Source organism: Aulonocara sp. 'chitande type north' Nkhata Bay, linkage group LG16 (assembly GCF_057382095.1).
Source record: "Aulonocara sp. 'chitande type north' Nkhata Bay isolate Kocher_YH1m ecotype deep benthic linkage group LG16, A_spYH_male_GT1.1, whole genome shotgun sequence".
NCBI lineage: Eukaryota > Metazoa > Chordata > Actinopteri > Cichliformes > Cichlidae > Aulonocara > Aulonocara sp. 'chitande type north' Nkhata Bay.
This window is the reverse complement of record NC_141359.1, coordinates 7,648,349-7,669,965: the sequence shown is the minus strand read 5'-3', so window position 1 is coordinate 7,669,965 and position 21,617 is coordinate 7,648,349. Positions and strand designations below refer to the sequence as shown.

Sequence of the window (21,617 nt, the reverse complement as noted above, 5' to 3'; positions counted from 1 at the left end):
TGAATAATGTAAATTAACACCCACACTTTCAAATAAAATAAACTAACAAAACATTGAAATTGTACTAGAAAATAGGTATATGAAATACATCTGTAGGGGAAGAAAACAAAAAACATCAAACCCTGCAATGTCTTACCTGTAGTCAGGTACCGGCTCTGCTCCACCGCTCCACTCTTCTCTACTACATCCCTGTACTCCTCATACAATCAGCCTCCAGCCCTCCCTCTGTGCCATTTTCCCTCTTGTTTGCTGTTGCTAGGACACAGCCAAGCCAACTCCAGTTCCCTCTTTGTGCAGACTTCAAATTGTGTGGATCCACATTTGACATTTGTCTTGGTGTTCAGACTGTGTACTTTATACTTTACTTGAACCGAAGATGTGTGTTTTAGAAAATGCAGCGAGTCAGAGTAAATCTATTAACTCAAACCACACAGTACGTTGCTTCAGGGACCACCACATATTTATGTCATGTAGCTTTATGATGAAAACCCATGGAAGTTTTCAAGCTATCGTTAATGCTAGAGATTTACTTATCTACATGAAACATTGATTTCTAGGGTCAGTGAGTCCCCACCCCCCGAAACATGAGCCATTTATATTCTCTGTGGTGATTGGGGACAAATATTATTATTAGTTGATCAATCAAGTTCAAACACTGTGCTGTAATGTCTCCAAATGTCTTTTCTGACCAGTGGAAGAAGGCTAACCTAGCACAGGGACAACACAGTGAAACACATCTCTACATACACACCAGTTAACCCGACAGTCATGTCTTTGGACTGTGGGAGGAAGCCCGATTACCCGGAGTTGTCCACATGGGCACAGGAAGAACATGACCAGGAGGTTCAAACCAGAAACCACCTTACTGTGAGGTAACAGTGTTACATACAGTTATTAAAGTTAATTCAAATTCAACTCACATTCCTGAAATTCACATTTTTACTTTAGTTATTCAAGAAATTCAGATATAAATTCTTCAAAGTTAGGGCTGCGTGGTACATTTATATAGTGACGACTGCAGAATGCTCATTTTGTCTGACCAGAAGGGCAAATCCAATATATCTAAATTTTACAAAGAGAGAAAAGCAAAACATCCTTAGATTAAAGCAGGAACACAGAATGCTTTTCTTCATTTCTATCCCATATTTTATACTTGTGTAATAAAAACATTATTGTTAGAACTTGTTAAAAGTCTATCTCAAATCATTTATAATAACTCAACAGAGCTCTAAACTCTACCAACAGAGCAGGTAAGACTTTGACACAGAGATATCCAATCTTAAAACATATAGTTAAAAAATAAACAGTATTTGTGCAGTGTGGAAATGCCTGCTAGTCATTAGGTGGCTCGGTCTCAATGTATCCCGACAGAATTTTAAGGAAATGCCAAATAGTTACTTACTTTAGCTAATTTTTAACTTATGTAGTTTTTCCTCATGAAAAAATGAGTGTTGGTGTTACTGGTTACTGGAACATTGGATGAGCAAAAAAAGGACAATTAGAACCAATGTTCTAAGAACATTCACACAGATGAACAGGAAATGCAGTGAGCAAAATGGCCATTTTAGACAAATAATTACTGTGAGTCAGCCTGAAAAACAAAAGTTTCCATCACATTTTTTGTTAAGCTGCGGGGGGCTTCTAGTAGCTGCCTCCTCCTTTCACCAAATTACAATACTGTGCAAAAGTCTTGAGTCACCCTTCAGTTCTTTATATTGTGCTTCCAAAGAAGTCAGCGTTTGTTGCAGTTTTTATGTTCACACCAAACTCGTACCTGACAATTTTCAGAGGAGCGCTTTTTTTTTTCTTTGTGTTTGTTTTTTTATTATAAAGTCACTGACCTATGATTCATTCACGCTTAACTCAAGGGATGAACCACTGCTGTGTCTTCTCATAACAGACAATGAACCAATTTTAAAATTGTATCTTTAGGCAATTTTTTCCTGGCAGCTTGTCACAAAACATCATTTGTTCCCATTTTTACAAATAATAAAAAAATAAAAATGCCAGAAACACAGTTTGACAGCCATTAATTAGTATTTTGAATCAACATGGTCCTTTCCAAAGAGCTACTAGATAAAAAAAATTGGGAAATCTTGCCATAGTGTGCAGTGTGTCCTTAAAAAAAATGTAAGAAAACAGAGCATGTGGGGGTCAAAAGAAGACGTGTCAAGCCTGGAAACTATCTGCAGATGAACAGTAAATTGGGGGGCACATAAAAAAAATTAATGGTAAAAACCTAACATAGGACCTAAGAGCTACATCTGGCCCTTCAGTTGATCCACTTACTAAGCATTCATCGGGTTTGGAGGAGCGATGAATCTCAGTGTCAAATCTTTCGTTTAAATTGTCATCAATATGTACAGAGGAGGTCAGGAGGTCGGCAGACAGTGAGTTTCTGCAGCTGTCTAAAACACACTGGAGGCTCGGTCATTGGTTTGGGGCTCCATCTGAGCCAGTGGTGTTGGAGATCTTGTCAGAATAGATGAATTATAAACACAGAACAGTACTGATTTTGATCCAATGTTAAGAGCTTTCCAAATAGCATCATTTTCAGCATGATCCCAAACACACTGCCAGTGCAGTAAAAACATACCTGAGAAAAAAGAAAGAAAAAGAATTGTACAAATGGGTTTTTCCTCATCTACTATATGTACGTTTCAATAAATCGTTGCCCCCATTTCCCTTACAAAAGATAAAGAAAAGAGGGGTGGCTTGAGACTTTTGCAGAGTAGAGTGCCATACCAAGGCATCAGATTTAACACTCTGATATTTCATTCTACTTTTATGACATGAATGTCTCATCTCACACAATTTTTATTTGAAGGGGTTGTCTCAGGCACAGTATGCCCATGAATTCATCTGCATGTTTCCACAAGTACGGATGGATTTTAAAAGGACAGGAAGTGATGTTACTTTGTATGTTTATAGTTTTTGAACTCATTACTCAAGCAGAAAGATGAGCTGGTGCCCACAAGTACTGGGTGCTGCCTCTTCTGGAGCACGAGCCAACATCTTATGTGATTCAACAGGAGTATGAGAAAACGAGGATATTTTTAAACTGAAAATCTCCTCTACTGGAGTCCCTTTTCCAAGACGTTCAAAGAAACCCAAAGAAAAGACACCAGGACAAGTGTTGTATTGCTAGGCAAAAAAATTTATAAATTAATAAAAACATTCCCTTTGTAGTGTTCTTCTGACAGCTTTTCCCACTTTGCAAGTTGTGTCCTCTTTTTCTCTAATGATTTCAAAATATAGAAAAATATTTCTGACAACATTCATCATGACATGATTTTCAGATGATTTTCATTCTGTAGCGTTAATCATTTCACATTCGTCTCCCACTTGCTTATCGTTGTTTTTTTTGTTTATATATATATTTAAATATATATATATATATAAACAGTATTTACACATCAAAATCAATCCATACCATCTCTCAGCTTCAACCCAGAGACACCAGAGCATGTTTTGCATAGATCACAGAGGGGAAAATGTCAGAGGTGAAAGGTCAAAGCCTTTGAAAGAAACAAGATCATAACAAAAGATATCAATATCAAACATGGCACAGATTGGACATTTTGAAGCGGCAAATGAGTCCTTGAGATGTTTACTGTCCCACCCCTCCACTTTCTCCAGGTGGCGCTGCAGCTCGCAATGTAAAAACAGGAGTGGCAGTTCAACATTTTGGATTGCTGTTTGCGTTCACAAAAAAAAACAAACAAAAAACCCCCCAAAAGACATTACACGCTCAAAATTAAGCAAAAACACAGGAAAATTTTCAAAGAACAATTTTAGTGAAATTTATTTTAAAAGTTATTTTTTACTTAATTGTCAGATCAATTTTAGTGTTCAAGAAAATGTTTAAAACACAGCAGAAAAAAAAAAGTAAAAACAAACAAAAACTGCCAAACATAATCTTCCGGAGCTTAGCTTTGGGTTTACAACAACTCCTTTTTTTATTTGTCAGTTAACAGAGTCTGAAAACAACAATAGCAGGCCAAGGAAGCAGGTTTGGAGTCTGAGCAGAGCTGAGACGCTGCAGCTCACACTGGCTGAGATGCTCGTTCATAAAGAGCTCACACGTTTTGGAAGGCCATCGTTCATTGTGCTAAACAAATTAAGCAGGAACTTTTTTTTTCAGATTTGTTACAGCATGATTACTCCGTGGCCACTAGAGGAACAAAAACATCTTGTGCATCCAGCCGTGGTAGCTGCTGAAAGCAGAAAGCGTCAAAATCAATTTCCCAAAATGAAAAAGAATAAGAGGGAAAAAAGGCCTGTGCCCCCGTCCATGACCCCTGTTATGTGAACGATTGGAGTGCTCATGTATATATATATTTTTCTTTAAAAACCAGCAGAGTATGAAAAGCAACTTCCATAAAGCTAAGTAAATCCATCACAGTCACCATGAAGCCTTGATTCTATTTGCCAGACTCCCTTTCATTTACCTGTGTGCAACGTGTGTTTTTACATATAATCACTGCTCTAAATAAACTTCTGCTTACAGTCTTTCAAGGAAGACGTCAAAGGCCCTGGTAGGAAACAATCGCCTTATAAAAACGCCACATTACAAACTTCATCACATTGGTTTTTGTATACTTGCAAATGAACTAAAAAAAGATCAAATAAAATTAAAAGATTAACCGCGAGTACAGACTGCAATCCCTAATTAGACAGATTTATTAATGCCACGTTCTTACTGAGAAGCTCCCTTTTCGTTAATTAGGCTGAGCCTTAAAAATTTAAAATTATTAAAAAACAAAAACTAACTGGCACCGTTTTGTGGGCGTGAAACGTTGACTAAAGAAGCGCGATTCGTGGATAAGGTTCATTACAGTGTTCAGACCGTGTACCATCAAACTGTCTACGATTGCTTAAACAGACATTGTGAGTTTCAGGTATCAGCGATTGTCTTTGGTGTACCATGAACACTAATGACTGTAACTGTGACTGGAAGTGACATTAAGAAACAGAACAAGTACCATCAATCTTTATCAGAGCTGTTTGTAAAAAATAGTTTTGTTAGAAAACACAATCTTGAGTGTAAAAGACATGGAACCTGATGAGGAATGAGGCCCTCTGTTCTCGTTTTTTTGTTTCCTCTCCCTCGCTCTTCAGATCACACATGTACAGCAGACTGGGTGATACGCGGATGGACGGATGGCAGTGTGTAAAGTACAAGAGAGATTTCTCTACCCAGAGCAAACGTTCAGCGTGAAACCTCACTGTCATCGCCGAGCTCTGCAGGTGCACGACTCACTAACCACTAAACCCTACTGCATGGAAGCTAATTTAAGCTCAGTACTATTGCACAAACCAAACACTACTTAACTGTTAGTTTATCATAAAACCTCGCCTTATCTGACATGCAGAAACTATTTACCTATTAATAAAAAACCAGAAACAAACTATGGGTCATTACGAAATGCATCTAAGAAATTCTGTAGAAAAGTGACTCACAGCCGGGACGAAATCCCACACGTACGAGCACGACGAACGCGGCTATGGCTTCGACGAGCTGAGGACGTCTCAGCTTGTTGCAGAAAGTGAAAGTGGTGTAATGGGAAAGAAATGTTAGACGTTTTGCAGGGTGGCAGGCAGTTTCTCTACTGCTAAGAGTTGAGAGAGAATGGCTAGTATGTGCAAATATGTTACTTGGAAAGCTGGGTCACAGGTAGATGATTTAACAAAGCACTCCTAAGAATAATGCACATTTTTACAGTTTTTACAGTTTCTGGTAGCATTACAGAAAACTGCTACAGATATTACAGAGCTGTAAAATGACTACTTACCATTTTATAAAAAAACAAAACAAAAAAAACCCCAAAAACAAATTAGCAACACATTACAAAGGAAAACAGTGAATATCAAGTCTTGGCAAAAGCTTTTAACACTGTGTGGCTGCAACTTCATTCAACCTCAAAACACAATAAATTAAAGAAAAGCTGATCACAACTTGCATCAGCACCTCCACGTGCACATTTATACTTGGTACCCAATGAAATAAAAAGATAGAGTAGCTATTTCACCATTAAAATGGGTGTTAGTGTTTCAAAAAAAAAAAAAAGTAGCAGCATATTATTTTCCCAGATGTGCTGTGTGTTCGGTTTGGCCTGTCTCACCAAGAAAACAAAATCTTTTTCAAGAAAAGTCATGAACGCCTCATGAGATTCTGGGTCATCAAATTCAAAATAAGGGAAATAATGTCAACGCACAGGTGGAATTAAAAAAAAATAAAAAATCGTGCAGAATTTCGGGTCTTTCAAAAACACTGAATGACACACAAAGGATGCGACACGTACAAGTACGGAAGAGGATCAGGGTCACTGGGGTACAAAAAGTGGGCACATCTTTTTTTTTTTCTTCTTTTATTCTGAGAAAAAAAATTTCTTTGACTTTAATGTCAGGATTCGGACTTTTTTCTCAGAATTCTGAGATTAAAGTCAGAATTATGGGAAAAAAGTAATTCTGATGAAAAAGTCTGAATTCTGGAAAATAAGAAGAAGAAAAAAAAAAAAGATGTGCCCACTTTTTCCCCCAGTGGCCATGATCCTCTTGCCGGCTTCGTGATTCCTCCGCTTAATTTTGTTTTTTTAAATGGCCTGAACAGTTGGCGTCACCTTTTTGGAAAGGAGTGATTCATTCAAATAAACTCTCATACACAATGGCAGACACATCTGCTCCCACATGTTGCTGATATGTCTATAAAACGGTGCAAATTCAGAAGACAAATGTTTAAAACGTTAAAAGAAAAAGGCAATAATTACCCAAGTTTCTCAGTACAATTATGGTAGTCGTGCTGATTCACAGGAGACAAAGTGGCGCTCTCCCACACGGAGGTTTTTCCAGTTTTCATCTCATTCAGTGATGACTAGCATTTAGTGCAGCCTTTTTAAAATAAACCTAAAAGAGCTCCCATGTTTTTTGGGAATGCTTCTGTTTTTTAAAGTGAACTTTTTCTCTTAGTCCGTCCTTGACAAAAGCTCTGATGAAAGCAAACATGAGCCAGCTGCACGGAGATGACCAAACTGATGGGATTACTTTGTAAGTGGCTGACTCGCACACGCTTTCAATCTTTTCCTGCCAAACAATTTTTGGTGTTTTTTTCTGTTGTTGTTGAAGAGGAAACCTTCTTTGTGCCAGCCTGAAAGCACCCTTTCAAAACAAAAGATAACAAGTATTGACTAGCACCAATATGTGCACCTACTTCTTTAATCTGTGGCTTTACTGTGTCGTATTATACCATGAAATGGCATGTGTATATACAAGCTCCCGAATCTCAAGTATTTACCGAGATTTTCTGTGTACAGGATGTGAATATAATACACGATATGCACAATATCATAAGTGTACAGATGAGGAAAATGATTCCAGTCCTATAGGTATCCTATAATAATTTTAGTAATAAAAAATCCCAGTTTTCCTCTTTTGTCTGCTTCGTTGCAGACGATCCATTTCAGTGACAGAAAAGTCTCACATGTGTCCTGATGGGAGAATCCTATATCAATCTCTTCTTTGTGTACAGCCTAAATCAACAGATGTGAAGCTAAGTTTGAGGAGTCTGAGTTTACCTTCTACTCCTCTGCTTCCTGGCTGTGCGGGAAGGGCAAAGAGACGGCGTGCTCCTGCGTGAGGGCAGCCAGCTCCTTGAGGAACTCGCAGAAGATAACGGCGCAGTAGACGGCGTTCTTTACTCGCAGCGCTTCAGCTTGCTTCTCAAGGCCAGACGCACCTCCGCTGCCCCGGAACAGAGCGCTGTGCAGTGATTGGCCGCCATCCCGTACGTGTGCGAGGGCGAGCTGAGCGGCGTGCCGAGCCCGTGTTGGACTGTTTGTGTGACGAAGAATCAGGTCTCCGAGAGATGGCTTTCGACTCTTCACTGGAAGAGAAGGGCACGGTTTCACAACAGGGAAATAAAACTGTGACGCGAGACTGCTCTGACATCTCTGCGATTCCCCGGCGTTTTCAAAGATAGAAAAGAAGTCACCAAGTGGGCCTATAGTTCTGATTATCTCCTTTAATGTGGAGTTTGGTAACAAATCACTGCACAGCAAAAAACAAAAAACCCTCAAAAACCTCTAAACCTGAAGCAAATCTGTTAGGTATGTTTGTTTTTTTACAAAGTACTAATGGTAAGATGTTACGGCACCAATAAATTGCTTCTGCTTTCTAACAGTTTTGTCTTTTTTTTTTAATTTATCCTAAAGTTTTCCAATTCAAATGTACTTTTATTGGAATTTCGTAGTGTGTTTAAAATATTTTTAAACGTCTTTGTTAATTGGATTTTGGTAAATTATCTTTGATTAACACTTTTCACTAAATTTATGACCAAAGTCATCAAAGCCACGCCTGTATGTGTAAATGTAGCTCTTCCTATTTCTATACTCACCAAGGGAATCAGAGCGGCGCAAAGTAGGAACTGCTGCCGGCGAGTCGCTCCAGTCCACTTTGCTTCGGGCCACCAAGTACTGCTGGGCTTTCCTCAGCATGGCAGGAAAGTCCTCGTGAGATGCGGCAAATGCCTCGATGCGGTTCTTCACAGAACCTAAAACCTGAGGAGAGTTGTGGAAACAAACTTTTAAACTTTTTGATCACCTTTGCTTGGTGTTGTTAACCCCTCTCGCAGGCTTGTCATCCCTCAAGACTAAAATTCACATGAACTTAACAATTTAACTGTTAAGTTAAATTGTTAAGTTCATCCATCCACACCCACGCTCGCTGGGTGTGGATGGATCACTCGACTGAAACTGCAGTTATATTTATTCATTTATTGTATTTTTTTATGTCCACTGCAGCAGTGAATTCAAGTATCTGAAAATAAAGAAAATGAATGTGGAAAGAAACTGGATGCAAATATCACTGTGGGCCTGATGCTTTTGGAACCAGAGCGTGCACAGAAGTAAGGTGGGCTGGAAGTGGACAACTATGCCTAAAGGCAGACACCCAAAAACTGTAATCCTTTCAAAGACAAAAAGAAACTATTCGCTTTCTCTACTATTTTCAGAACAAGGGGAAAGAGGGCACCAAAAACCATTATAAACAACTTCTGCATAGTGCAGCGTACCTGGATTAGGGACTTGACACTGGGCTGGAAGACCATGTTGGTGTTGAGCAGGAAGGAGCGTAGGAGGGGCTGAGGATAGCAGGCCAGCTGGGCCACAATGCCAGTGAGCAGGATGTTGACGTATAACGAGTTTTGGAGCATGTTCTCCAGCTTGGCAAACAGAACTGTCATGAATGGACCTGCACGGAGGAAGAGCGGTGGATCATTGAATAGAAAGATAGAATGCTCAACTCTTGTCAGCAGGAAAGAGTAACTGCTTCTCAGAAGTGGGTTTTAACTGCTTGTGATTATATGGTTGCAAATCCTTTCACCATCCTTAAAATATAGTCAAGAAGAGTTCCTAAGTTTGAGGTGGTAATTACACCATCAACCACATAACTTCAACAGCTGTGCTGTTAGCAATTATCAAAAGCAAGAGCTCAGTGATACAATTCCTGTTACACATCCAACCACTTATTTGATACAGCAGTGTGAGCATGAAAATATGATGACAGCAATAGACGTATCCACAAACTGATGCAACAGTGAAAGAAATCCGTGAGTCTCACCTGTGTATGGCTGGGACACAGGTTGGTTCAGTGGTCTGCCAGGACTACAGATGCCCACCGCAGACCCGTCTGCCTTCACGTCACCTGTCAGCTTCCCCTCCAGTGCTGATGACAGCTGCTGTTCTTCTTCCTGGCGCTCAGTGGACAGACTCTCTCTGGCGATTTCCTCCAGCTGACAGGCTGCTTTGCAGCGCTCTTTCACCCGGTCCTCCAGTTCTCTCAGCTCCTGTGTGAACGCCTCAATGCTAATGCCCTGACCGTTGGCATCGCCAGGCAGCTGTGGGTCTCCCGGCGCCTGCTCCAGCAGCTCCTCAATAAGACTCTCTACAGACTGCTGACTGGCTTCTGGAAGATCTGAGGATGCATCATGTGGGTTTAAGGTTTCACTTGACAGCAGTTTGGTATCAGATGCTGACTGGTTAATGGAGGTCTGAGTAAAAATCTTGCTAGGACAAAGAGATTGTGCATCACTGATGTCACTGTTGCTAAAAATAGACTTTGGGAGAGCAGTGCAGCTTTGCGAGGGGCAGTTAACAAGGGAACCATTTTGGTTGGCGTTTTCATCCAAATACTGCTGATCATCCAAGTCCCTCTTCACTTTCTTCACCTCCAGTCCTCTATCACGACTGTCTGAGCACCCGTCTCCCTGCACCATTGTTCCATTATACATAGCCTGGTAGCTAACAGTGATGGCAGATGAGGGGATGTGAGGAGCTGGGGAGGAGATGGGATGAGAAGTGGATAAAGCGGTTGCTGAAGACGAAGAAGGTACAAGAGGAGGTACAGGCTTGGGAGGCAGCTCCTCTCTCTGAAGGCTGCGTTTCTTGGAGCGAGGCGTTAGGCTGATGCAGCTGTTTTTGCCAATCGTAACATCCCACTCTCCGCTGTCCCGCTCAGAGCTACTCCATTCAGACCGCGCTGCTGCCACAATGGCCGCCCTTTGCTGACCGGGAGAAGAGTTATGACTTCCTCCCTGCTGGAAAGAGAAGTGCTCAGGGAACATAGTCATTGGGACATTGGAGGTAGGGGGAAGTGGGGGTGGCGGGGCTATGTTTGGGGATGGGTTTTCGCCATCATATGGTGCCGACCAGTCACGACAAGCCCAAGAGCAAAACTCAATGCTCCTCCGAGCGTCCTTAAGATACTCCAGATAACCTGAATCCCAGTCCAGACAATCTGTGTGGGTCTGCTGATGGTGCATCGGGCTGTCAGGAGACATCTGGTGGGAGCTTGAAGAACTGGACTGCAGTGGATCCATGCTAGAGGAGGTAGGAGCACCTCCACCTCCTGATCCACCTCCACTGCTCTGCTGTCTCATGAAGAAGGACAGGCGGGATGGAGTGCTGGGTCTGGGTGGGGCGGGAGATTCTGTGCTGGGACTATTCAGTACTGCAGGATGACAATATACGGGCAAACAGGAAAACCATGAGTAGAGCCAGGATCTGCTATCCCAATTAATACAGACACTGTATGCAAACAATCAACTTACATACAATAACATTCCTAACACCAAGAGTTTTCCATGCAAATTCACTCTGGCTCTACAACTAAAGGTCTTAAGTAAAGTAAGTGACTAGAGTAGCTGCACAACTATTGTGTACAGTGTATTCCACTCAGTAAAAGATTGTATTTCAAGTGCAGATCATATCATTTACAACCACAACTATTAGTGTCAACTGCTCACTTTCCACAAGTGTGTAGCTCACCTTTGCCCCAAAATGGATTTTCCTCATCTCTCTCAGAGGAGGCAGCTGCGTTGAACCGGCAGCACTCTGGGATTAATGACAGGAACTTGTCCGCTGACTTTCCGTATAAGTCAGTCTCCCTGATAGCACGACGCTGACTCAGCATTACGTGAGTACATGGCAGGAGATACCTGAGAGCGAGAGAACACACAGAAGCAACTTCAGTAATTTTAGATAAGTTAATCCACATGCACAGGATATAGGTTACTATTCAGGAAGCTTAAACTGTGTTGTCATTTTTAATTCTACATTTCCATTCTTAATATTTGCCATATTTATCTTGCTGTGACAAATCACCTTAAAACACAGACAGTATGCCCTAATCACAGCCTGCAGGTAATGTGTTAACGGGGGGGGGGGGGGGGGGGGGGGGGGGGGGTCACTGGCAGCTTCTGACAGTAGTATGGGAAATGGGAGAAACAGCCATTGGTAGTTCATAAAATTTTTGTAAAAATGGGCAGAAATAACCTTGTCTGTATCGTCTCGTGGTAACTGCTGACAGATGGTGACTTTGCGTCATAACCTTTACTTAATCTAAATGACTAGATGTGTGAAGAAGCCCTTTGGAAGTATAACATTTGGCAAAATGCTCTGAAGCGCACACAAACCTGAGTACAAGCTGTAGCATGACGTCTTCACAATTCAAGGACAGGAGAGTCCTGAAGAGGCTTAACGATACCATGCAGAGCTGCAAAACAAGCAGAAAGAAACTGGTTAGAAAACAACCATTTTCTGAGGAGGACATACACATACGTAGGACACTGTGATGATTCATAAAAAATATTTTTTTGAATTCCCCCCCCTCCAAAAAAAGCCTCAGAATAAATTTCAGAACCCAAACAATATAGGATTTTTAAGCTCAATGCCAATTTTTGGCAATTTAAAAATGTGATATATCGGTTGATATTGTTTGTTTTCTGTTTTTTTGGATTACCTTTCTACGCTTTTTTGCTCCACTTGGAAAAGTTGGTATTTGTGTCCCTTTGGTAAACACACTACGCAACATCAACACTCATAACGTGGTTGAAATGTACATTTTGATACCATATGTTGGAAGCTAATATTGGTTAGACTCCAATAAAATTCTATAACAGCAAAATTTACTATTTTCTTAGCAGTGAACACCAGTAATTTTAGTCAGCAGTGCTGATGTTTTAACGCTATTCCTTTTTAACTCCTATTTGGGGGTAACCATCGTTTCTCTTTTTTCCGTCATACTTCAGGTGAATTAATAGATTTTTTTTCCTAACACCACTGCTGTTCCAAAAAGACTGATATTTATGCATTTGGAGGGAATTTAAGATAATGTTGAAACATTTTGCTGAGGCTTATTTAACCACTTATAAATAACTGGTAACACAATCCTCAATTGTTGCAGCAGACATGAAGAGATTCAGTTTCCATGTTTATTCTGTATCCTACTCAGTTTCTGCTTTAAACCCACTCACCACCCACTCAGTCGAGTTCAAATGAGGGCCTCAGGGCTCCTTTACAAATATGCACGCACGCACGCACGCACGCACACACACACACACATATATACGGACCCTTGAATTGCTGCTAATGCGCGTGAGCAGCGTGTCCAGGATGGTGTCATTGTCATGGCGATGCAGCAGGATGAAGCGCAGGAAAGTTTTGAGGAGGGAAGTTTCCGTTATACTGCGCAGAAAAAGATCAAGGTAGGCTGTGCTGGCGATCATCTCATCCACCGATGACTGCAAACACACACAATTAAAGGTGTCTCAAAACTGCCAAAAATATGCAATATGATAATAGTTATGTGTGCACAGTTAAAAGCAACATTAAGGGAATTTGTTCACCCCCTCTCCCCAACTCGGCTGTTAAAGAAACTGCAGCCTTTCTAACAAAAACAGTCCCCTTTGCTACCTTATGCAGGGCGGGGCCGATGACAGGTACAAGGAAGCCGTTGTGAAGGTAATCCAAAAGCTGTGAGCGGACCAGGGGATGGGCGACCTGCACCACGGCGTTGCAGAACTCGAGCGAGTTCATGAAGAGCACGAGCGACGACACGCCCATCCAGTCCTCCCGCCGAAGGGCATGCCAGTCATCTCCTCGAACTTCTATCTTCCTCGGCAGAGAGGAATAAAGAGCGCTGAGGCCTGTCGCCAACACCTGAGGAGAGGCAGAGAGGTCACAGACGTTGCTGACTGAGTCACCTCTAGGAAGTCAGCAGGTGGCACCTCTCAAATAGGAGTCTATTTTTAAAGTTCTGACTTTTGGAAGTAACAAACAAGAGCTACAAACTACACCAAATTAATGATGGAGAAAATAAGCAGCATTTTCATACAAATATCACCAAGTCACAGCCCATCCAACCCCTTCCATTAAGACTGTGCTGACTAACGGCTATTATTACTGTCTGCTGCAAATCTCAACTGCTTAAATGAACAGTTTTTAAATATTTTCATCATAATTCAAATAATTGCAGCATGATGGTCCGTACTCTGAGTCCTACTGTTGTTACCAAAAAAAGGTTTAAACGAGTGCCTTCCCAGCACATGCAGACACAGTGGATTCACAGTCTAGCTCAAAGCCCGTCATGTATCTTAGCCTTTTAATAACAGCTGATGACTTTTATGAAAATCCAATATTTATTGCTGCTGCCGTGCACATATAGGATGGAGAAACCTGAACCCGTTAGGCTGACAAAACAGATGCAAACTTCCTCAAAAAGAGCTGTGCACGGACACCGAGGGACAGGGAGCAAAGACGGGATGTTCTCTGTACTCTGCTTACAACATGAGAAAGACTACAATTGTTCCTGTTGTCTAAGAATGTTGAACTAGATCCAAAACTGTCAAAGCAAAGCTGATTATGATACGTGTGAGTATGCACAGACAGGAAATAGCCAGACTCGGGCAGAGAGGAGCAATTGGTCATTAACGCCATCTCCACTGGATCTTTCAGCTGTAACTAGGTCAGACTGAAGCTGCTGGAAGGAAGATGAGCAGAAAATAGCTGAGTTAGCACCAGAGTATAGAGACCTGAGAGGGAGGGGGGCGGGGGTAGACTACTGACCACAGTGCTGTATGCAGACATCACGCAAGACTCGCTCTTATAATGCAGTATGAAAGCTTAAACATTGCTCTGGGACCAGATTCAGTTAAAATCCTGACCAATTCTTGTTCATACATTCAAATGTATGCAGACACATGTTCCCATTGCAGAACTGTTAAGCAAATTAAACTAATAGCTTTAAATATGCACCTCAGACTGCATTAAGTATAACATGGCTCTTTAATTACATCTAGTGGCAGCTAAAAGAAATGACAAAAACAAGGCAGACAGGTTTTACTTCAAAGCGGAATAAACTTTCCACCTTCAAGTTATGATTGTGTTTCCAAACAGAAAAAAGAAATCACAGTTCAAAAATGATAAAATATCCTTCCTTTGTTTTCATCTTTCTTTTAGGTCTCCTGCTTAAAGAACAAACAGTTATTACTAAAGAGTGCTTCTAAACTCACTGGGGGAGAACTGCATCAGTAAGGAAACTGCATTTCACACAAGTTTTCTTAAGCTGTCTTCTTTATCACTAAACAATAAAGTTTCTCCTAAAAACTGCAAACATGTGATGTTGGGTGAGTTTCTGGGTTTTTTTAAATAGGAAGCCTCGAGTTGAGACACAGTTGATAGGATGTAGATAAGGATGAACGGTCTGTCAGAGTGCATAGTCATCTCCTTCTCCTTCCATTATCGCACACCATCACTAATGCATCAGAATTAGACAGCCTGCGTGCGCGCACACACACACACCTCTCTTTCTTAGAAGCAGTGAGGGAAACTAAGTCAAGATCCAACTCTTATAATCTGTCCTTAACCATCACATCAATAAAGAATAGGTCATATTCACCATATACTATACGGTTTTTAGACTCAGAGGTTTTAATTTGACTCTGGCTTTGACCATACTTCTATCAATCACAAGCCAAATGAGCATCATTATGGGAAAACTGTCTGAAAAAAGAGAGAATGAAGAGTGACTCAAAAGCTCCTCACTCACCGGACAAAAGTAGGAGTTCTCAGCGATGTATCGTGCAACAGCCTCGTGACTGGCTGACGCCGCCATAACCAGCAGTAGTGCATCTCGCGCCTGCTGTCCAATGGCTCCATCTCGGTGGATGAATGGCACAAGCAGGGAAAAGATCAGCAGGTTGGTTGAGCCCTGCTGGGCTGGTGCAGCCCGGAACAACATCTCTAGAACCACCGGCTGTCGGGCCATTGACACGCAGATCTGATGGAGGGAAAAAGAATCCCATTAAAGAACAAGAGTCATGAAACGCTGTTGAAAAATCTACATTGGAGGTTAGTTATTATTCCAACTTTAGCACAGAAATGAATCACTAATCACTACAAAGGTTTCCTTTTATATGAAAAGAGCAGGTCAGTGCCCCTTTCTGGGGAGTTAAAAACATTTCAGGGAACACCATCAATTATATTACTATTTATTTATGCACCAAATTCACCTGGCTTTTGAAGTGGAACCCCTGCAATTAAATGGTACGTCTTCTGACCAATCAGTAACCTGAGCTGGACTATATTCAACTAACTTTATTGTTTGGGGGAGAAAAACGCCACAGCATGTGATGCTCTCATTTGTTGGTTTCTCAATCAATTGCTGCCGGGCATTCTCATGAAAAAGATATCAAGTTACATTTTAAGATAAAAAAAACCTAGCAAACAGCATGCAAACAGTAAATGCAGCAGAAGCAACAGCAAATGAAAAACTACTATAACTTCTATCTTCCTCGGCAGAGAGGAATAAAGAGCGCTGAGGCCTGTCGCCAACACCTGAGGACAGGCAGAGGTCACAGACGATGCTGACTGAGTCCCCTCCAGGAAGCCAACAGCAAATGAAAAATTACTATAATTCAAATTGTCAGGTTTCATGAAGAGCCACAGCTCAGCTAAGGTTTTTAATACAACAGCCAATTTTTCCAGCCTTCAATTCTCAGTCATCTCACATCCGTTCAATTTTAACACAAAAAATAAAACAAAACTTGTTTGTCATTTGTGGGATGTCTACTACCGGTGAAATATATTTTGTTTATAGTGACTGCATACACACACTGGAAAAGACTGTAGGTTTGTATGTACCTGGTTAAGCAACAATACCAGGCTGTTCTCCAGAGCTGAAGGACAGCCGAGTTCTGGGTCAGCACAAGCTCCCAGGAGCCTAAGAAGGGGGTGGAGAATGGCTGTGTGCTGGAGCAGGGGCTGCTGGGACTGACCGATAAGCATCTCAAACAGTTTGAGCAGTGCACCCTGGCTGTCTGGGTCCAAGCCACGGCGAAGGTGCCACTGAACCAGCCTCTCCAGGATATTCTCTGTGACCACAAGCTCCAGTATGGGCCCCATAGGTGGCACGCTGGTGCCGCTCTCTGAGCTCTCAGCAGGACGCTCCTCTGCCAGCAAACATAACATCTGGTCGGTGTTGTTTCTCACTGCCGTAAGGTCATCGCTGGAGGATGAAGTCTCATGCTGCTCCAACACCCAAGATATCTGAGAAAAGGAAGTAAGGAGTGTGTTGTTGCTTTATCCAGTGGGCTTAAGTGATGAAGTGTTTGAGGTCCATGCTAACGGGACCAGGACAAACACTAGAACTGTAATGGCACATGTGGGTATTTGTTTATGTAACACAATACATAGAACTGAATGTTATTCCACATTACAATGTTTCCTCAAGTCAATCAATTCTGCTTCCATGTAACTGGTTCATCCTTTAGTCCAAGAGGAAGAAATTCCCTTAAGGCTCTCCCAAGATATCGAGTCCATTAGCACAAACAGACAGGCAACCCTTAAACTTAATATCTCCAGCCATGGCTATTACTGACAAAGAGGCATACAGGCAGATAATACTCAAAACAGGTTAAAATACAACAGTGCAACACAACTCAATTATTTTGTAAGATATAAAACGGCCTGTATTTGTATAGCGCTTCACGGTGAGAGTATGTGGTCAAAAGTGTGTGAGAGCAAAATGATAAGCAGAAGTTTAATTGGTCAGCATGACTACAGCAAGAATGAATTTGCAGATCTGGGCCTATGTTGAACAGATAAGAGCTGCATGTTAGATACTGGATAACAAGTCACGAACTACATTTAGGTGCACTTCTGTGGCTCTGTTGCAATGCATTTGCAACATATTCACTTATGGCTGGTGTCTGCTTCTTCTACAGTGGATTATAAATGCATTTCTCCATTATGACAACCGATCCTTTCAAAGAAAAACTCACTGACAGGATCGGACCTGTATATAGCTTTAGTAAGTCTCGCCAAAGAAGGAGCGGGTTTGCAAAGTGTGCACGCCCTGCAATCCCTGGGAAAAACAGAAAATAGATCATTTCTCAGACATCTTTTGTTGCCTCAGATTAGTTCCAACCGTCAGGCAGTGACAGACCTCTGTAACCTATAAACGTTCAGTAGGTAACTGGACATCAGCCAGCTAGTTTACTTCTCTCACTGACACTGACACAGTGAACTTTCACACATTGTGTGAACACATAATCATTCACTAGAACAAAGACAAAGCCTTCAAATCACACAAAAAGAAAAAAGATTAAAAGTAGAAAATTTGAACTGTCACAATAAATTGGATTTATTATAATTAACTCACCTGTGAGAGAGAGAATGTTACTTAGGCGCTGAAGAAAATTTAAAAAAGCAGTTTTTAACTTTGATTCTGTTTTGTGACTGACAAAATTATTGTTTCATTTTGAGTTCAGCTTTTCTTGAGTTTTCACTCTGGGTAGGAAAAATAATTTGCCTCAAATTGTGAAAACGGGACAGTCTTTGTGCAAAATTAACTTTTGTGTGTTAGTTCAAACATTGATGCTGTAACATCAAGATAACATTTTTAATTAAAAAAAAAAATCAGTACCAATGTAGACCACTGTGGGCAGGGCAGGAACATCGAGCAATTTTTATTATTTATTATTTTGAAGCCACAAAAAGTCCATCACACCATTTCCTGTGACGAGCACACACAGCTGCACTAAGTAAGGCTGCTCAAATATAGCAAAAATCATCATCTCAATCCCCAATATAGTTTCGTCTCAAGTACTTAACATGGTTATTAACTAACTTTAAAAAAAATGTCCTTTTAAAGGATATTTATTTGGAATTTAAATACAATTGATAATAAACACATGTTGAGGAGCGTGTCAGGCTACATTTCACCGTGTGTTATACTTGTATAACTATGCATGTGACAAATAAAGAACCTTGAACCTTGAATGGTTATTAACTAACTTTAAAAAAATGTCCTTTTAAAAGATATTTATTTGGAATTTAAATACAATTGATAATAAACACAAATTGGTGAGTAACACAGGGTCATCTGGTAAAGCGTTAAGCAGAGGTATTTTTGACTGCAAAGCCCATCTTGCAAGAGCAACTGGTGCATTGCCTCCACTTTGATATCTCTCCAGAGGCAGAAGGGCAAAAACAGCCCCAGGGTCATTTGGGGACCTGCAATGCAGCCACGGCTCAAGCAGCGGAGAGCTAAAGACAGCGTTTGCCAACTTTTAGTAATTCTTCCATGGGTTACATGTGCCTTTTACTTTTTTAAGATGGATTGTTGATCAAGAGATGGGTCCAAGGGAGGGGTAAAAACATACCAGTATAAAGGAAAGACAAGAAACAAGAGCTTTGGAAAGAAAAGAAACAGAAAAAAAAAAAAACTGTGTGTGTCTTAAGCTCACCTGTCTCCAGTGGTTTTCAAACACCATGAGACAGGTCTCTGGGTCTGCAGTGCAGGGGCTGGAGGGGGCGGCACTCCGGCTCGACCGACTCCCAGAAGCCCGTGGGTTTAACCTGCTCAGCCAGCTCATAGTGAAACCAGCTTAAAGCAGACCAAAGATCACTAAAACTCAATGACGTTGAGTCTAACAGAAGGCAAAGGAAATTATATGGGAAAACAAGAAGTGGGAGAGAGGAAAAGAGAAGTGCAAAAAGAAGGGCAGAAAGGGAAGGGAAAGTGTATCACAACAGAGAAGAGGAGAAAGAGGTCGGCTGTGCAGGCTGTCAATCCCGCTCAGTGTACATCTAGGAAAAGCCTGCTGCTGCTGCTGCTGCTACAGAAACTTTGTGACCCTGTCCTCCTCGTAGACCCTGTCATCCAGTCTGAAGCCAACACCACTCCATAGCCGGTCAGGACTGGCAGTCTCTCTGTGTGAACAAAAAAACCCCCCAAAAACAAAACAACATTAACATCATATAAACCTGGAATAATAACAGCTTCATTCACAAACTTGCTATTACTAAAAGATCTCATTGCATTTCTCTTAATGTGGACTTGAAACATGACAGAATAACCACTAGATTAGAGTGGGAAGAATGCATGTAAGGCAACATGGATACAAGATTCCATGCCTCACTCGCTGTGGCTCGGGAGGCAGGGTCCATGGCAGTAAGCTACCCCAGGACCCCACAGAGCTTTCAAGAAAGCCAATATACATCCAGAGGAATGACTTCAGGTGGACATTGTTGATAAAATACAGATTTATAAATGACATTATGCATATGGCAAAAACTACAAATCACCTTTCAATGGGATCACATCAGCCACGATGTCATTGAGTGTTCAGACCACACATATTACTCTTAAATAAGAATAAATAAAAGCACAGCAATTATCTGAAATGTCATTAATGATTTTGCCCAGTTACACTGAGGTTGAACAGGTGAGTAGCTCATGGTTGGTGCCAAGCTGTTGCATGTGAAGCGTGTAACATTTTGTGGATACGTTTAGAAAATTATTGCAATGGAAGAAAAGATAAAAGTAGAAAGAGCCACGGTAAAAGAATTAACAGTTTCAGAAAACAAGTTTTAACTACACACCATTTCTATCAGTAACATTTCTGCAGTATTATACTGAAAACGTTGATGTTTTATCACAAGTCTAATCCTCATAACACCATAACACCAAGAAATGTTTTTGCTTTCCTTCATTTTCTATTACATCAAAATGCTTTAAAAAAGGTCCATGTTATGAAAGGACTGTGCAGTATCAGTAGCTGCTGTGTCCATTTGTCGTCAGTATTTATATCACTGGCTGAACACTGCACTCAAGAACATCTAATGCGATTATATACATATACTATATTCCCAAAAGTATTTTGTCATCTGTCTTCACACCCATATGAACTTGAGTGAAAACCCATTCTTAATCGACAGGTGTTAATATGTCATCTGCCCACCATTTACAGCTATGACAGCTTCAACTCTTGTTGAAGCTGTTGATATGTTACAGTGGTGAAAAACCCAGGATTGGGGCATGGCGGAACCGCGACCGGGCCAGCCAGGGGAGGTGCTGACCCAAATGGTGGCCGAGTTCGTGCCTACCTCTAAACCCGTACCCACTTCTTGGGTGGGAGCGCCTGCACCTGTTCCTGTTCCACGGAGGAGGGCGGATGAGCAACCTCCACTTACACCACCTGCTCATGCATCTTCTCGGCCTGAGCCGATGGACAGCGTGGACAGCATGCGGGGGACAGCGTGCTCACCCAGAGCCGGAGGCTGGCACCAGGGAGAGAGCTGCTCAGCTGGGGCCAGAGGCCAGCATGTGGTCTGGACCTGCCTCGTTTTTACCAGAAGCCAGCGTCTCTATTAGAAGCGAGTGTGAAAACGACAACTGTAATAAAATCCGCTGATATGTGGTCGGGTCTGCTATACATATGCTACAGTGTGCTTATTTGACCATTCTTCCAGAATAAAAGTTGTGAGGTCAGACACTGATGTTGGACAATAGGGCCTGGCTCACAGTCTCTGCTCTAATTCATCCCAAAGGTGTTCTTTTGGGTTGAGTTCAGGTTTTTGTGCAGATCAGTCAAGTTCTTCCACACTCACACTTCCACACCGCTCATTTAATTCTTTATCGACCTTGCTTTGTGCACTGCGATGCAGTCATGTAGGAACAGGAAGGACCCATCCCCAAATGTTCCAAAGTTGGGAGCATGAAATTGTCCAAAATGTCTTGGTATGCAAAACATCAGGAGTTCCTTTTACTGGAAGTAAAGGGGGTGAAAAACATCCCCACGCCATAATGCCCCCGTCCGCCAAACTATACATTTGACACAAAGCAGTCAGACAAGTACCGTATTATTCGGGCTATAAGGCGCATTTAACATTCTTTAATTTTCTCAAAAATCCACAGTGCGCCTTATAATCCGATGCGCCTTATGTATTAATTCTGGTTGTGCTTACTAGCCTTGAACCGATTTTATGTGCTCAAATTAA

The 21,617-nt window shown here is 41.5% G+C and overlaps 1 protein-coding gene across 2 annotated transcripts in view; it reads right to left on the bottom strand.

The window, feature by feature from the left end:
* fhip1b (FHF complex subunit HOOK interacting protein 1B) overlaps positions 1-21,617 on the bottom strand; it is a 34,370-nt gene that overhangs the window by 3,761 nt on the left and 8,992 nt on the right. The window contains exons 2-12 of one of the 2 annotated variants that reach the window (XM_086265698.1): positions 19,082-19,547; positions 16,476-16,880; positions 15,382-15,612; positions 13,248-13,493; positions 12,908-13,075; positions 11,969-12,048; positions 11,322-11,491; positions 9,616-11,004; positions 9,068-9,246; positions 8,393-8,555; positions 7,575-7,882 (exon numbers count right to left, since the gene is read on the bottom strand). In XM_086265698.1, the coding sequence (XP_086121824.1) occupies positions 7,578-7,882; positions 8,393-8,555; positions 9,068-9,246; positions 9,616-11,004; positions 11,322-11,491; positions 11,969-12,048; positions 12,908-13,075; positions 13,248-13,493; positions 15,382-15,612; positions 16,476-16,880; positions 19,082-19,210 (3,465 nt within the window). In that variant the 5' untranslated portion in view covers positions 19,211-19,547 and the 3' untranslated portion in view covers positions 7,575-7,577. Of the gene's footprint in view, positions 1-782; positions 7,883-8,392; positions 8,556-9,067; positions 9,247-9,615; positions 11,005-11,321; positions 11,492-11,968; positions 12,049-12,907; positions 13,076-13,247; positions 13,494-15,381; positions 15,613-16,475; positions 16,881-19,081; positions 19,548-21,617 lie in introns of those variants that run through there. The other variant, XM_086265697.1, reaches the window with a different exon arrangement.